This window comes from Giraffa tippelskirchi, chromosome 5, assembly GCF_054371585.1.
Source record: "Giraffa tippelskirchi isolate mGirTip1 chromosome 5, T2T-mGirTip1v1.2.pri, whole genome shotgun sequence".
Classification (NCBI taxonomy): domain Eukaryota; kingdom Metazoa; phylum Chordata; class Mammalia; order Artiodactyla; family Giraffidae; genus Giraffa; species Giraffa tippelskirchi.
The window spans coordinates 150,933,366-150,952,043 of record NC_137279.1 but is presented as its reverse complement, the minus strand read 5'-3'; the positions used below and the strand labels follow the sequence as shown (position 1 = coordinate 150,952,043).

Below are 18,678 nucleotides of genomic sequence, written 5' to 3'. Positions count from 1 at the left end.
CCTGATGTCCTCTGCCAGCGTTCAGAAGTTGTTTTGTGAAGTTTGCTCAGCGTTCAGATGTTCTTTCGATAAATTTGTGGGGGAGAGAGTGGTCTCCCTGTCCTATTCCTCTGCCATCTTAGCCCCGCTCCAATTATTTTTATTTTAGGTTGTTCTAGTTAAATTTGGTAGCTGAAATTAAAAAAAAAAAAATTGTCTAACTCTCAACATGCCAAGCTGAGCCTTTGCTGAAGTCATTCTCCTGACTGGGACTTCCTTCTCTCCTCTCTCCTGGCAATCTTGATTCCAGCTTGTGCTTCTTCCAGCCCAGCATTTCTCATGATGTACTCTGCATATAAGTGAAATAAGTAGGGTGACAATATACAGCCTTGATGTACTCCTTTTCCTATTTGGAACCAGTCTGTTGTTCCGTGTTCAGTTCTAACTGTTGCTTCCTGACCTGCATACAAGTTTCTCAAGAGACAGATCAGGTAGTCTGGTATTCCCATCTCTTTCAGAATTTTCCACAGTTTATTGTGATCAACTGAATGGTAAAGAAAGGAAAGGGAAGACATTGAATGTCTACTATAGAAGGAAAGAAAGGAGAAGTAAAAGATGACTCCAAGGAACAGCATTAAGAGAATTAAAACACAACTAACCAAAGCAAGAAATCAAGAAGTAAAGCACAATATATGGTACAGAGTAGGAGCTTAGCAAATATTTTCAGGTTCTGCTTTAGAACAGTTGAATTGTATTTAAAGATAGATGACTCATTTAGAAGTTAGAAACTAAATCAGAGATGATGGTATATATTAAGAATCATTTGTAGAAAGAGACATTCTGATCAGTGGATGAAAATTTCTGGGAAATATGTGAGGAAAGAGAATGGAAGCACTGCTAGTCTTAAAACAAGTCACTTGCCTAAAAGCTGAATTAGAAATATTTTAAAAAGCCTTTTCTTGGTACCAGGCACCATCCTTTCCTTCTTGATTTCTTGTTTTGATTGCTGATACGGTAATATCAACACCAAAGACCATAAACGTGTTTATCCTAACAACAGTCCTTTGATCTTGAAGACAAACTGGTTTCCTTGTAATGATAGCAAATCGAATTGTGGATAACTCTTGTAGGCTTTCAGATATTGTAATGATAAGATGAAAACAAACCCTTGCAATCTGAGAATTTTTGAAATGTGAGTGTGTGAACAATCAAAAAACAAACAAGCCTCAGATGCTCCACTTGGAGTCCAAGAATCACCATGTATGCTATCTTGATGAGGGAGTTTCAGAGACTACTTCAGGTGAAGTAATTGTTTTAAAGATGTTTCTTGAAGTAGGACATGGAGAGAGGTTGGCAGGTTTCCATATTCCTGTGGCAAAGGGTTTCTCAGTGAATAAATTAGAAACATTTGTCATTTGAAAAATGTAAGACTGTGCCAACTGATGAGGACAGCCCGAGTATTTATCACAAGAAATCTTGGAAAGATTGAACTTTCCATTGTCCTTTTAACTTTCCAGGGATGAAATATTAGGCAAGGATAAAATTGGCATAATGGGTCTAAAAATCCTAGAGAATGCAAAGGTACTGAAAATCAGATGTTTTGATACACATATTCTTATTGCTTGAGTCAACCTCTGCAGGCATAATTCTCAAGTGGTTGAAATTCTCTATGGTTTAAATTATGAATAGAGAAGGATTTGAGGAATATATCAAGATGAGTTTTTCTGCTTCTTCAGCTAGTTTAGGCTGTGTTAGTGAGCACTGCTATTTAAATGCATTTGATTCAGAGAGTGTTGATAGGGAGACTCTTGGCTGTATGATTTGGTTGTAGAAAAATTCCCTTTAGCTCTTCAATTTAGATTTTTAAATATAAGGTTCAAGAGAGAAGAGAATCTATGCAGTGAGAATCCAAAAAATAATACTATCAACTTTCATTTATGGAATTTATTGGAAGGATATTAACAGGAAGAGATGAATATTTTTTTCTTGCCTTTTTAAGTCCCTTTGAAAACCTGAAAATATAAAAATCCCTCTTTGGGATATTTGCTAAGGGTATGTAATAAAACAGGAAATCAGGTTGCTTCTGAGTCAAAGTCCATACAGTAGATGTGAAGCTGCACACTTCTACAGTATCCCAGGCAATGGTTGTGTTTCAGGAAAAAAGCAAATGATGCTTCTGTATACCATGTATGTAACATTTATGTGCTTTCTTGTGTGTTATGGCCTACTCAATTCTTGAAACACTGTTTTCATCCTACCTTATGATATTTCCATACTTTCAACATTCAAAAAAGCTTTAACTCTTTATCACCAGGTAAGAGAGCAATGCTAAGCTATTTCCCTCACTGTTACCCCTTCATTCTATTTGTACCTATGAAGTATTCTGTGTGTAAATAACCATCAAATGTTTGTGTGTGTGTGTGTGTGTGGTAAAACTACTGATAAATTCATGTTTGATAAATTCTCAAATATTGCTTTCTAAATATCACTGTAAATGTAATGATTGTCTGCTAATGGGAAAAAAATGATGGCTTTGGGGTCAGGAAAAATGAGGTCTAATCTCAGTCTACTAATTACTCTGTGTGTGACCTTATGCACATCACAAATTCACTAAACCTTAATTAGTTTATTGTTGAAATACAATAATATATGTATGTCTATTTGTCTTGATAAAAGAAGATAATAGATTGTGAATTGTTTGAAAAATTTCCAAAACTATATAAATAAAAGTCATTATAATCATCTTTAGTTCTTATGTTCATTCACTAATACAGTTAATATTTTTAAAGTACCTACTCTGAACCAGATATTCAGTACTAAAGTTACTAAAAATATATGTTGTTGAAAGGCTAGGCATGGTCCCTCTCCTCAAGAGGTGTCAGTCTAGTGAACAAGATTTATTTGAATAAGTAATCAAAATGGGATCAAAGGGTGTTGCAGCATACAACTGGAACATATAGAGAAGAGGACACAGTTGGAACATATTGAATAAAGAGAAACTATTTTCCCTTCTAATCTAAATTTTTAGAAAAGAGCAAGGAAATGTGCCCTGTGCAAAAACAGAGCTATTTATGAAGACCCTCATAGAAAAAAAAGATCAGGTAGTCCTGATCGTGCAAAAGAAGCCACGATTACAAAGAGCACCAAAAACAAGGAGAAGAGTGGCACCTAGCCAGACAGAACAGAGCCCTGGATCTGAGTGAGGAAGGCAGCCGTCAGTCCAGAGGACGATATCATACTTGCAAGCCACAATAAAAAACTTTTGACTTTGTCTGGAAGGCAGAGAGGAGACACTGAAGTATTTGAAGTAAGAAGGTGACATAATATTTGTGTTTTTAAAAAGTCACCCCACTTCACTGTGGTGGGAGAAAAATAGAGTGAGAGAGACGGGTACATAGGCAGGAGATAATCATTGAACAACATTGCTGGCAAGTTGAAATGAAGAAAAATATTCCTGAATCAAGATAAGTTTCGGCTATTGAAGGATTAGGACTTGGTGATTGTTGGGTGTGGAAAGTGAGAGAATGAGAGGAGTCAAGAAGATTGCTAAGCTTTCTATCTTGAGAAACTAGGTGAACTGTGTGGCTGTTCTCTGAGCCTGAGAACACAGGAAGAGGAGGTTTGGGCAGAACACTTAGTGAATACTTAAAACTAGATGATGCAATTCTACAAGCTTGGTATGTACTCTGATTTTAGAGATGACTAAACAGATAGAGGTTACATATGTGCTGAGAGTCATACAGCCAAGGAATTGGCTTCAGAGTCTAAATTCTTGACCATGATGATGGACTCCATACCTTTGAAAAGCATCACTTCAATTTTGAACATTGTTATGTTTGAGATGTTCGTAAAACACAAAGTCGAAATGATGAGGGAAATAAATCTGAATAGAAATTTGAAAAACTTCATAGCCATCACTCATCAAAGTTAAACAAAAAGAGTTGGGAAAGGTGAGTGAGATTGTAAAGATTGAAAGGGAGAGAGCATACAGTAAAAAGGGCAACAAGACTAGCCAGGGAATAACTCTAATATTTTAAATGTCAATGTTTGGAAGAGAAGATGGATCTTCTTAAAAGATTGAAATTGCAGAACTGAAGCAGAAGGATAAATGTCAGAAGAGTGTGAAGTCAGGGGAGCGAAAGGAAAAGAGTGTTTGTGAAAGAAAAATGTGGTTCTAGTCTAATGCTCCTAGTAGGTCAGATAAGAAGGGATTAAAACTATGCAGGGGATTAAAGAAAGGAAAACTTTCTTTTAAACATGGAAGTTAATCTCCCACCTACCTTATTGAGCTGAACCAAAATTCCACCAAACTAAAAGAAAATTTTAAATGCAGATACTCACAAGGAGAGAGAAAATTGAAGAAAAGACACCAGGAGATAAGAGATTTCAACAGATTTTAGGAAGACATTAAAAGACGATGTAGTTTATATTTATCTGTATAAAAAGTACATTGTCAGCTACGTTATAATATACCCACAAAGGGATACAAAAGTGGATTTGCTTCATAGCCCTCCTTGAAAGTCTTGGAGACAAGTACCAGACAAAGAACTGGAAAAACTTAGTGGTGAAAATAGAAAAACTGACTTAGATCCTTATTTACAAAACTGCACAGTTATGCCTCAGGCAGAAGACCAGAACATTCTTTGACTTACTGCCAGTCATCCTGCAGTGAAACCTATTATGCATACAAAGCTTCCAATTAGCTCTGTAGGGAGTCACTCTTCAAAATTGAAGGACAGCCAGGGATCACCAGATACTTGTGAAAAACCTCTATCATGAAAGATAAAGACCAAAAGAAACAAACAGAAAATAGAACTCAGAGTAAATGCAAGGAGCAAGGGGGAAAAGGCTCACACACAAAAAAGGTCTATCAACTTGTAGTGCTGGAGAAGACTCTTGAGCGTCCCTTCAACTGCAAGATCAAGCCAATCAATCCTGAAAGAAACCAACCCTGAATATTCATGGAAAGGACTGATGCTGAAGCTGAAGCTCCAATACTTTGAGTACCTGATGCAAAGAGCCAAATCATTGGAAAAGACCCTGATGCTGGGAATGACTGAGGACAGGAGGAGGATAGAGAGACAGAGGATGAGATGATTAGATAGCATCACCAACTCAGTGAACATGATATTTGAGCAAACTTCAGGAGATAGTGAAGGACAGAGAAGCCTGGCATTCTGCAGTCCATGGGGTTTCAAAGATTCAGACTTGACTTAGCAACTTAACAACAATATCTTCTGAGAGAAATGAAAGTGATATGGCACCCTGAAATAGAATCATGATACTGTGAAAAAGGAGCATGATTTAGGAAGGAACAAATAATTTTTGGACAGTATGAATATGTTACCTGATAAAAGATAATGCAGGAGATGGATTTAGAAGATGAAGTTGAGACAGTTTCTCAGAAAATAAAATAAAAAGACAAAGGCACGAAAATTACAAAAGAAAAAAAAAATTGAATTACCAGGTAATTCTAAGAAGTAAGTCCAATTAATCAAAATGGCATAAAAAGAAAATAAAAATGATGAAGAGGAGGAAATTCTCAATTAAAAAAAATTAGAAAATTTAGCAAGTGAAGGATAAATGCTTTCAAAGTGAAAGGGCCCAATGAGTACCCAGCAAATGAATAAAAACATACCAAAGCACATCGTCATGAAATTTCAAAAGACTAAGAATAAGATAAAAGTTCTAAAATGTTCTGGCAGAGGGGAAACTGGGAGTAAAACAGGAATTTGAGTAGTAATGGAGCTAGATTTCCTGACAACAACCTTGAAAGCTAGAAAATAATATATTAAAAATGACTTCAAATTTGTAAAGAAAATTACTTCTGACCTAGAAGTGTATATCCAACCAAACTTTAAATTTATTTGTAGGTGAAGTGAAACCATGATCATGTATGCAGAAGTCTAAAATATGTTCCTGGTATATATTCTCTCTCATGAGTTACTGGATGTTATATTTCACCATTGGATGTTATAGTCCAAAAGGTCTAGAAAGAAAAAGACATGGGGTCCAGGAAATAAGAATAAAACAAAAGAAAGAAAAGTAAAATTTACAGAATGACAATGAAGAGATATTCCAGGATCAAACGCACACATACACATACACAGACACACACTTATATATGTGTGTGTGTATATAGATATATATATATAAGATCTAGAAAAGGAACCACTCCAGACAGAAGCAGGAAGGTATCGTGCTCCTGAAGGATTATCCTGGGGGGTAAATGATAGATTACATGTTTTTCATTATACCAAGAGAAGAGGAGATAGTTAGCAACTTGAATGAGTGAAAGATACATTTAAAAAAAAAACAAAAAAGAAAAACATAAAGCAATTTTTAAAGAAATAAAAAGATGCAGAAGAGATAAAATGTAATTGAATTATAGTAATATTTATAGCTATAGTAAAATAAGTATTATTAATTTAAAACAAAATTGCTATGTATATTTTTGTTGGTTATAAGTGTGTGAGAATTTGTTAGGACAAAGGTAAACCACCATGTTATATAGCAAAAATCTATAAGGGAAAAATCATGGAGAAAAACCACGGCATTACAATTAAGTTTCTTAGAAATTTAGGGTGGAAAAAGTTGAAAGCTATTATGTCTAAGGAGTATAAATCAGGAATGGAAGGAGTTACAATGGATAGATACTCCATAAATTAGATGCCAAAGTCATCAATGGGTTCTAGAGGTAGTGAACTGAAATGAGAAAGAGTAGAACCATCCCCAAGAAAAAGAAAGGCAAAATGGTTGTCTGAGGAGGCCTTTCAAATAGTTGAGAAAAGAAGAGAAGGAAAGGCAAAGGAGAAAAGGAAAGATATATCCATCTGAATGCAGATTTCCAAAGAATAGCAAGGAGAGATAAGAAAGTCTTCCTAAGTGATCAGTGCAAAGGAAATAGAGGAAAATGATAGAATGGGAAAGACTAGAGATTTCTTCAAGAAAATTAGAGATGCCAAGGGAACATTTCAGGCAAAGATGGGTACAATAAAGGACAGAAATGGTACGGACCTAACAGAAGCAGAAGGTATTTCGAAGAGGTAGCAAGAATACACAGAAAAGCTATACAAAGAAGGTCTTAATCACACAGATAACCACAATAGCGTGATCACTTATCTAGATCCAGACATCCTGGAGTGCAAAGTTAAGTGGGTCTTAGGAAGCATCACTAAAAACAAAGCTAGTGGAGGTGATGGAGTTCTGGCTGAGCTATTTCAAATCCTAAAAGATGATGCTGTGAAAGTGCTGCACTCAATATGCCAGCAAATTTGGAAAACTCAACATTGGCCACAGGACTGGAAAAGGTCAGTTTTCATTGCCAAAGAAAGGCAATGCCAAAGAATATTCAAACTACTGCACAATTGCACTCATCTCACATGCTAACACAGTACTGCTCAAAATTCTGCAAGCCAGGCTTCAACAGTACGAGAACTTCCAGATGTCCAAGCTGGATTTAGAAAAGGCAGTGGAACCAGAAATCAAATTGCCCACATCCATTGGATCATAGAAAAAGCAAGAGAATTCCAGATAAACATCTACTACTGCTTCATTGACTATGCTAAAGCCTTAGAATGTGTGGATCACAACAAACTGTGGAAAATTCTTAAAGTGGTGGGGATACCAGACAACCTTACCTGCCTCCTGTGAAACCCATATGCAAGTCAAGAAGCAGTAGTTAGAACTGGACGTGGAACAATGGACTGGTTCCAAATTGGGAAAGGATTACGTCAAGGCTGTTTACTGTCACCCTGCTTATTTAACTTATATGCAGAGTACATCATGCAACATGCTGGGTTGGATGAAGCACAAGCTGGAATCAAGTTTACCTGGAGAAATATCAATAACCTCACATATGCAGATGACACTACCCTTATGGCAGGAAGCAAAGAAGAACTAAAGAGCCTCATGATGAAAGTGAAAGAGGAGAGTGAAAAGCCTGGCTTCAAACTCAGCTTTCAAAAAACAAAGATCATGGCATCTAGTCCCCTCACTTCATGGCAAATGGATGGGAAAACAGTGGAAACAGTGACAGACTTTATTTTCTTGGGCTCCAAAATCACTGCAGATGGTTACTGCAGCCACAAAATTAAAAGACACTTGTTCCTTGGAAGAAAAGCTATGACAAACCTAGATAGCATATTAAAAATCAGAGACATTACTTTGCTGACAAATGTCCATCAAGTCAGAGCTATGGTTTTTCCAGTAGTCATGTATGTATGTGAGAGTTGGACCATAACAATGCTGAGTGCTGAAGAATTGATGCTTTTGAACTGTGGTGTTGGAGAAGACGTTTGAGAGTCCCTTTGACAGCAAAGAGATCAAACTAGTCAATCCTTAAAGATATCAGTACTGAGTATTCATTGGTATGACTGATGCTGAAGCTGAAACTCCAATACTTTGGCCACCTGTTGCGAAGAAGGAACTCATTAGAAAAGACTCTGATGCTGGGCAAGATTGAAGGCAAGAGGAGAAGGGGACAACAGAGGATGAGATGGTTGGATGCATCACCGACTCGATGGACATGAGTTTGAGCAAGCTCCAGGAGTTGGTGATGAACAGGGAAGCCTGATATGCTGCAATCCGTGGGGTAACAAAGAATCAAACATGACTGAGTTATTGAACTGAACTGAACTAAAGAAAGAGGTTACTGGCAGGCAATGAGATTATCAGAGGAACAATGCTTTCAACGAAAGGGAAAGCAGTACTAAAAGTGCATTAAGTTGCAAAAGCCTTCCTGGACGGTGGACACTCTGACCAAATGGTTCAGGTACAGGCTTGGATGTTCTCTTTTTTCTCTTCATAATAAAAAAATTGCAGTTGAAACAACAGATAGGTATCAAGAAATAGCCATATGGTTTGGCACAAAAGGGTGAGTGTAAGGTACTGAATGAAAACAATGTATGAACAATTGATTCTTCAGCTATGAATCATAGAGATAGACAGGATAAAGGCCTTGAGTCAGCTTTATGGCATCACAGCTGAGTAGTCACGTGGCTACTAGAGACTTAAATTAAAAACATGGGAATTTTTCAAGACTACTCCCCACAGTACCTTTTCCACCTCTCATTTAATCCATCACCCACACTAGGGATTCTGCTTCTTAAATACCTTGCCAGTCCATCACTTCTTCCCATTCTTACTGCTACTCTCATAGTCTGAGCCATCATCACTTACCTTTTACAACTACAATAACCTCAACAAACATTTGCTAGGTGCCTAGTATATGTCAGATATTAGATGCATTTACTGGCTGTTAATGTGTGCTAGATCCTATGTAGAGATCAGCCTGTAATCAGAGCTTTCAAGTAAGGTCAGGTAAAATAACAATGCCAAAACCTTGTGATTCAAGCTCCCAGAAATGAGAAATGTAGGATTTTGAGAGACAGAAACTAATGGAGAAGAAAGGTCATCTTTTTAATGTTTTTAGATAAACCTTCTACAAATTACCATGTACAAATAACCATATGTAAGAGCTGACTCATGAACCTGTCCCAAAATATAATTTTATAAATTTCATAAGTTAAAGCAAGAATAAAGGTGGCTTTGGGCTGAAGTTTCACCATCTCTTAAACATATTGTATTCATCTGCCTCTGCCTCCAAATTTGATTTAATCTAAGCCATTTCAAAACAAAATCCTGCATTGTTTTTGTCAACTATTGCTACTTTCTTTTTCTGCAATAGGTTTATGTTGATAAGTAAAAATAAATCAGTGAATAAAATGCAAGTTTCAAATTGATGCTCATTCAATATTGTTTCTGCAGATGGCAAACTGTACTGTTACTATGAATTCAAAGATGAAAAAGACAAAATCCTTTCCTTCAAGAACCCACCTTGTACATGAGAAAATAGTACACATGATTAGGAAGCAATGAGATTAGTGCCTGGTAGCTCCGAGGAAGATGCTATTCATTTATCTTGAGACATTCCAGAGATAGTGACCTTTTAGTTAGAATGAGAAGATGTTCAAGCTAATCACCAGTATCTGATGGTGGTTGGGGACAGACTCTCAAATGTATCCATCTGTTCATTCATGAATTGATTTGTTTAGTTTACATTGGTTATTGATTGTCTACTGTATGTCAAGCACCAAGACAAACGTAAAAATGAACAAAATAGTTTCTACCCTCGAGAGGCTTAGAGTCTAGGAAAAAAATGACATGAAAAACAGTAACTTTAATGAAGTGTGGTAGATGCCATGATACCGATTTGTGCAAGTTTTCATAGCATTTGGTTGGTGCTAATCTAGCGAAAGACATGTCAGGGACAGCACAGAAATTTCTGCCATGACTGTTTTTTCCCATTAAAATAAAAGGATTCATAAGTACAGATTCTTATTCTGAAGTGAATAACCAATACAGCTGTAGCTCCAACAGGGATTTTGTTCAATTTATGTCTCTCTCCCCAGTACCTAGTTGAATGTCTAGAGCACATTAACTGTTCAATAGATAATTATTGATTAATGAAATAAATTTGAGTCAAAAAGAGGATATCATAAACCTTATGGGTAAAACTTGACTATTAATATTTTGGAGAAATGAGGGAAATATATTTTTTCCAACAAATCTGGAGGTTTCTATCCTGTATTGCAATTAGTATTAAAATTTTAAAAATCTGTATTATAGATCTATGTTTCAAATGTGAGTGTAAGCCTTGCACTAAGTCAAGATTGTGTTCTGGTCCACTTCTGCCATTCCAAATCTGTGTGACAATGGGAACTATCTGCCCCTTTCTGCATCCATTTCTTTGTTAAATGGTAATAAAAGTCTGTCTTACATACCTTTGAGAGCTGTTTACGGATTAAATGATATAATGCATATGCATGTCTTATGTAAAATTTTTAAAGCATTATATAATTATAAAATATATGTCATAATTAAATTTCTAAGCTTTAAATATTTTAAGAATACCTTCCAAGGTTGGTGGTTAAGCAGTTGGGTTTTTTTCTGTTTTTCTCTAGTGCAGTGCCTGGAGATGACCACCAAGCGGAAAATCATTGGCCGTTTGGTGCCGTGCCGATGTTTCCGAGGTGAAGAAGAAATCATCTCAGTTTTAGATTACTCCCACTGCAGCCTTCAGCAGGTGCCAAAGGAGGTCTTTAACTTTGAACGGACATTAGAGGAGCTTTACCTAGATGCCAATCAAATTGAAGAGCTACCAAAGGTAATTTTTGACAACCTGAAACACATACTTTAAATGAGTATTTCATAGCTCCAAAGACTTGGCATAATGATAATGCTAACTATAGCCTTCTATCTAGGTAATTGACAAATCCTTCAAGTTAGCATAACTTCTCCCAATAGTTTCATCACCTTTTAATGCCACTCCATTTGCAACTTCTTGTGATATGTTAATAACCATGGAAATCATTACTTTATGGGATATGCATTTTTATTTTAATTTAAGATGATCTTCAAGAAAATGCAGATTGGTGAGTTGAGATCAATAGCTTATATTTAGAAAAGAAAGGGAAAATATAGTACTCTCTATTCCAGAACTGAAAATTCGTATGTTGTATGTTAAGATAACATTGTTTTAAAGCCTTGAATTATATGTTAAGTCTAAGAAATGCTTTTATACATATACATACACACAAAAAATCAAGAATACTGTTATGAAAAACATGCTGTTGTTTCTGGAATTTGAAATCTTTGATTATAACAAATATCACTGAGTTTATACGGCATACAACTTATAAATATCGTGTAGCTAAAAATTTTAACTAATATCAAATTTTGCACACACATAAACACACACTGCCTATGACCAGAAAAGACTGGAGACATTAGCTAAAGCAGACAAGGCCACACAGCAGAAAGATAAAATCTAAATCATTGGATCCTATTGTTCACCTAAATAAGTAACTCAGATTAAGTAGTTGGCATGGCATTTACCTGTGAAGAACTTATGTGATAGCTCAGAGGGAAAAAATGTCATGCAATACATTTCTGTTGCTTATGCTAAAAAATGCATATTAAATATCCAAGAACCAGAAAAAAAATCCTCCATCAAAAAGTGAAAGTTGCTCAGTCATTTCTGACTCTTTGAGACCCCATGGACTATACAGTCCATGGAATTCTCCAGGCCAGAATACTGGAGTGGGTAGCCTTTCCATTCTCCAGGGAATCTTCCCAACCCAGGGATTGAACCCAGGTCTCCCACATTGCAGGCAGATTCTTTACCAGGCAGATTCTCTACCAGGCAGATTCTCTGAGCTATCAGAGAAGCCCTGCATCATAAAAGCTAACTTAATTATCAAAAGCAGAATAAAGTGTTCTGATCAAAAGAATTTTTGAAAATTATCTTCGTTTAGGATGATGAATTATGGTGTTTATATAATGCTTCAGAGACAGGAGCTATTTAATATATACTTCAAAGCAAATATTCTTCATTTTTGATAACCTAAATGTATAGTGTCATCTTGAATCTTTGCCCAGGAGGGCTGGGTCAGGCCTAAAAAAATTTTGGCCATATGGATTAACATCCACATTGCACATAAGTAGAGATAGGACTAAAATGAGCTGTATCTTCCACCAGGCTATAAACTACTTGAGGGCAGAGGAAGCATCTTATTCATTTTTGCTTCCTGTACAGAAGGATGCATGGTGACTTTTACATAATGAATACACAATATATGTGTTGTCACTGCTAGATGCAATGATGCCGAGAACTTCATGTGCTATAAGACTTGATTGGCAAAACTATACAAGGTTAAACAATTCATAAATGTGGTATTTAGCTCTAATTTAAGAAACACAAAGTTTTGGTTTTTTTTTTAGGTCAGGTCTATTTAGAATTTCCAGATAAAATAAAGGACATCCAGTAAAATTTAAATTTTAAACTACTAAACAAGCCATTTTTTAGTATAATTATACCCCCAAATATTGCATTGGATATACTTATGCTAAAACTAAATAGTTTGTTATTTATTTTGAAGTAAAATTTAACTGGCCACCCTGTATATTTATTTGCCATATCTGGCAGTTCTAAGGCAATCCAGATATTTAAAATCTTTTTCTAGATCCGTGCAACAGTCTGTAAGACAAATAACAAGCACAAGGTCAATTGATCAAATACTCACTGATTTAATATCTACTCAACTACACAGTAGTTGAAGCTTTAGTGAATTACAAGAGAAATCAGTCTCATTCCTTGCTCTCAAGGATCTGACAACCTAATCACGAAGAAAACTGAAGCTTTAGAGGTGAATGCACAATGACGTATAATCAGAGCCAAAGAACCAAGTCCTGTAGTAGAGCTTAGGTACAGAGAAGAGTACTGCTTTTGGAGGGGGCAGGGGAGGCCTTGACCAAAAAGCACAGAAGCAAAAACTAAGATGGAATATGTGGAGAAGGGGAGGAGAGGAGCAGCAAAACTGTCAAGGGTCTGGAGCTGCAGGTACAGGTGGGAGAGTGCTGACATATGCAGGTAGAGCAGGAGAGCAGAAAGAACTCAGATTATGAAAGGTCTTGAGAGTCACACAGCAGGGTTTGACTTCATACATCAGACAGATAATGCCGTTGGAGAGTTTTACATATCAAGTCACTAGGAGCTTAATGAGGAGAGCTTGGATTAACAATAAGGAAAAATAATACAAGTGAGTCAAGAACTTAATAACACTTTTCTGCTGTATTTGAATTTAGGAGAAATGGTTATCTTTTGTTATTAGTATGCTTTATATATTTCAAATATTTTACACATAATCTTTCAGAGTTTCTTTGGCTCTCAAAGTTCAATATTATTACTTTCCTAAAACCACCCTGTAGATTAGTTTCTTCTAAAGCATCTAATATTGAGATATGATCTAAATTATTTGATTTCACAATTTGATCATAATAATACCTGTATATATTTCTATATTATTGAAAAAATAGGTAAATTAAGAAACAAAAGGGCTGACATATCAATTAGGGCCCACTGAAAAAGTAAAAGTGTTAGTCATTCAGTTGTATCAGACTCTTTGCGACCCCATGGACCATAGCCCGCCAGGCTCCTCTGTCCATGGAATTCTCCAAGCAAGAATGCTGGAGTGGGTTGCCACTTCCTTCCCCAGGGGATCTTCCTGACCCGGGAATCAAACCCAGGTCTCCCACGTTGCAGGCAGATTGTTTACTGTCTGAACCACCTTATGTGTGTTTTAATTAATAGAGACCACAATCCAAACTTACTTAATAAGAAATAGGCTTGATTGGCTCACATAAGTGGAAAATGCATTTCAGGACACACTCCAGACTTGGTATGTTACTATTTGCTTATGTGGGAATAACTTTTCCTGAGGCTGGCTTTCTCTCAGGGGGCAGGATGGCTACAGTGATTCTAGTGTTCACTTCCACATCCTCCAAAAATAGAAATATTTGGCTTCTGAAAACTTTCTCTTTTCCTAAGAAGGACAAGAAGTGTCTCCTCCGGAATTCCTTGGTTACCTTGTCCTTAGATCTCACTGGACTTAATTGTGTCACATGTTCATTGTTGATCCAGTCCTTTTGCCATGGCATCCACTATGCAAGAAAAATAGGATTACTCTGATTGGGTTCAACAGTGATGGGCCACCTCTGTGGAGTTTTGGTTACTGACAGCAATACAAGGGAACGAGGTAGGAGGACTGGAGGGGAGATTACCACAAAGTACACTACAAACAAAATGCTATAACATCACTTTATGAGGAATAGTTCATCTTCATCAAAGTTCGTAAGGACTTGTAGGCAAAATATTGAGTCCTTAGGAGATTTAAAGTTTTCAAACTTAGATTAAATATAGCATTTTTTGCTTGCTCTCTTATTTTACTGTTTTTTGGTACTATTTTGACATTGTTACCATTATGATTTCAGATTTGTTGAGTAATGAGGTAACCGTTTGTATTCTCGATATTACATTATGGCAACATTACTTTTTATAATTCTTTTATTATCTTTATTCTGATATTTTATACTGGGAATGTTCTAGCTGACCATGAATATCTAAGTTCTTATGCAACAGGTAGAGAACAGAGTCAAGGTTAATGGCATTAGGAAAAGAATGTCAAGAGTGTGTCAGAAAAGATGCAAAAATAGATATGAAAGAACAGGAAGTCTTTTGATTAGGAATAGTTCAATCTGTGTTGCTTGAAAGGTAAAAATACAAAAATGACATGCCTTTCACACAGTGATAGAAACCCACACAGCTTATCATTTAGTGCTCCTTTACTTGTTATTTGGAATTGGAAACTTAAAATTATACAAAGTAAAAGAACATCACAGATGTATATTATAAATGAAGTAGCGTGGAAAGGCAAATGTGAAAAAAGTGCAATAAAGAGAAAAACTACAAAGAAATTTCTTGAAATTGAAGAGAAACTTTAAAAAAGATAATAGAAATAATTTTTGTAAAGTCAATATGAACCAAAATTGAAAGACACAGAGTGAATTTGGTAGAAGAGGTCAATTTATCTTTATATGAAAGAAAAGTGAATGTGAAAGGTGCTCAGTCGTGTCTGACTCTTTGTGACCCCATGGACTTTATATTCCATGGAATTCTCCAGGCCAGAATACTGGAGTGGGAAGCCTTTCTCTTCTCCAGGGCATCTTCCCAACCCAGGGATTGAACCCAGGTGTCCTGCATGCAGGCGGATCCTTTACCAGTTGAACCACCAATAAAGCCTAAGAGTACTAGAGTGGGTAGCCTATCCCTTCTCTAGGGGATCTTCCAGACCCAGGATTGACCAGGGTCTCCTGCATTGCAGGTGGATTCTTTATCAGCTGAGCTACTAGGGAAGCCTTTATATGCAAGAGGATGGGACTAAATTTGAAATACTGTACTTACAAAATTTTCTCCATTTAAACTATCCAGAAATATTTTAGAGATTAAGAACCTTGGCCTTGAACTCAGACAAACCTGGTATCAGAACCTAGCACTGCTAATTGGTTGAGAAGGTATTTCATTTTCTGAAAACCTCAGTTTCTTCATTAGCAAGACTGGGAAAATAACAGCACCAATTCCTAGGTTGAACAGACAGATACATACATATATATATACACATGTACATAGGTAGATACATAAGTAGGTAGGGTGCTTGGTGTGATAATGTTTATGGAGCACCTGGAATAAAAAAAAATCAATAATTGGCATTTATCGTTCTATGGGATCGCACAGAGTCAGATGCAACTGAAGCAATTTAGCAGCAGCAGCAGCAGCATACCACAGAGAAAGGAAATTTTCCGTATTAATTACCCTGGGTAGAATAGTAAGATTTTGTAAGATTTCAAGATAGTTCTGCGTATTAAACTCTCCATCAAAAAATTTTGTGGCATGTCTTCATTTCTAACTGAAATCTCCAAAGACAGCTTCTAGAAAAACAATCCTCTGTCCATAGTGGTGTTCAATTGCTAAGTCGTGCTCAATTCTTTGTGACCCCATGAACTGCAGCATACCAGGCTTCCCTGTCCTTCACTATCTCCCGGAGTTTTCTCAAACTCATGCCCATTGAGTTAGTGATGCCGCCTGACCATTGCATCCTCTGTCCATAATGAGTGATAGGTTATTTACCCAAACAGCTACACCAAGAGCCTGTGTAATAGACAATACCACCAGTTCCCCAGAGAATTTCCTTGACTCACAAAATCATGTTATGACATTTTGCAGTAAATGCAACTTTGAAAATTATTTTATTTAAGCCCTTAATTATTATAATAAGCAGATCAAGGTCAGAAAAGGTAATTAACTTCTCTTAGGCCACATGGGATGTTAAATTTCTATCCAAAATTAAAATCAAAGACTATGCTATAGTTAAAATAGAATAGGTTATGCTATAGTAACAAGTCAAAAATGTATAACTGAAGTTTTTCTTCATGCCCCATGTTGTGTTGGCAGGGACCGCTAATCTCTGAGAACATATAGCTAATAACTAGTCCAATTTTCCACACAGTGCAGAAATGTATATTATTTTTTTTAGAACAGTCATTCAATGTCTTAATGAACCTTTCTATGGTGGAAGAAGCCACTCACTTAAGAAGCAGACCATTATATTATTGGAAAGGTCTGGTTATTTGCAAGTTCTGCAATATGTTAATGATGTAGAGCCATTCACCAGTCTATCCATCTAAAACTTGGCTAGGCACTCAGAGTGCTGCTAACATTATGAAGGAATACCTTCTCTAGATAAAGAACTATGCTTCTGGAATTACTGCCTTGATCTTCCAAACATTTTAAAGGATTTTGTATCCATTGGTTTAGAGTTCTGTTTTCCAAGATGAATTTCCAAGTTTCTCAAACCACTTTTCAAGGACGTGCTTCCCAGATGCTTCATCATCTTAATGATGTGACATCCACTGTATTCAGAATATTGTTCATAAGCTGAGAGATGCTAGGGGGAAAAAGCATTTCCATATCAACAGTTGCTTCTTCTGGGAAGGAAACAGACATTGGGAAGCCAGGTGTCAGGCAAGGGCTACCAATAAACAGATGGATGGTGCTCATTATTCTATCTTGGTCACTCATGCAAGGCTATAAGGCTGAGAAATTGATTATACAGTATAAAGCAGGCAAGAGTTGATAAAACAGGGATGTTTTAGACAGGTGAAAATTTTGGCATAGCTTGGATTCAGTCACTGGCCATGACATGGAAGAAATCTTCACTGACTCTTAAAAAAAAAATAAATGTGCAACAAAAACACACCTGAATCATGCCAGCAGGTAAAATAGAGCTACAAGTGAATGACCAAAGAATGGGTTCTGACAACAGTGCTGGAACTGTTTCGGCTGAGCCTACACATAAAAGTCAGGCAAGCTCTCTGCTCAGAGACGGCCCCTTCTCTTTCCTCGGCCAGGGCTGCTCTTCCTCATGGCCTGCTGCTTCATTTCCGTCAGGTCTGTGCTCAAGCATCACCTTACCAGAGAATCTTTACCCATGCTATTCTTCTTTACCCATGTTATTCTTAGACAAAATAACAATGCCCACCACCACGGCTTACTTCCCTCAACAAAATGTTAGGCTTAATTGTATCTCTAGAAGATTTCTAGTACAGTACAATCCTGTTAACCAGTAGCAAAACACTGCTAAAATACTGTATCATTGTTGTAAAAAGTCCCCATAGCTTCCTCTGAAACAATATATATTATCTTGCAAAGAGTAAGACCTTTGACAGCAGCCAGAGGTGAGGACCGGAAATGTTGGCACGTATCTGCATAGAACATAGAAAATAAAACTCTCTCATTGAATTTGTTGGTTGTTGTTTTTTTAATTTTTAATGCTGACTCAGGAGGTTGAAGTGAGGTAGGATAATTTTCGAGGCTCCTCCATAATCCACTACCTAATACAGTACACTCTGCATTTATTTTTACTCTCAAACTCTAAGTACTTCATCCATGTAAAATAGAACTTTCACATAATATTTTCTCAACTTAATAAAACTGCTCTCTGACTCTCAAAGTGTTACAGGAGCAATGTCAAGGGATCAACTTTAACATCTATGGCAGTAGAGGGTGGAATAGTTTCTCTAAAATCCTTTTCAAACTCAACCTTCTATGATTCACTCATTTGAGATTCCTTTGAAATAGATTAAAATGATAAACAACGGAAGGAAGTATTCTGACAAATAGAGTAGTGTCTGTAGTTACTGACTGTTATCACAGAAGTAAGACAGTAAATGTAGAGTTCTGAATAGGGAAGACCTAGTTTTAACACAAGTTCTGACAGAAATACATCAGGTGACTTTGAGCAT

At 36.5% G+C, this 18,678-nt stretch overlaps 1 protein-coding gene across 8 annotated transcripts in view; it reads left to right on the top strand.

The window, feature by feature from the left end:
* The window catches only part of LRRC7 (leucine rich repeat containing 7), a 574,473-nt gene that overhangs the window by 203,831 nt on the left and 351,964 nt on the right, over nucleotides 1-18,678 (top strand). For all 8 annotated transcript variants that reach the window (XR_014053757.1, XR_014053759.1, XR_014053758.1 and 5 more), the window contains one exon: nucleotides 10,944-11,146. Coding sequence is in view for 5 of the 8 variants with exons in the window: in XM_081490660.1 (XP_081346786.1) it covers nucleotides 10,944-11,146 (203 nt within the window). In the remaining 3 variants the exon portion in view is untranslated. The remainder of the gene's footprint in view (nucleotides 1-10,943; nucleotides 11,147-18,678) is intronic.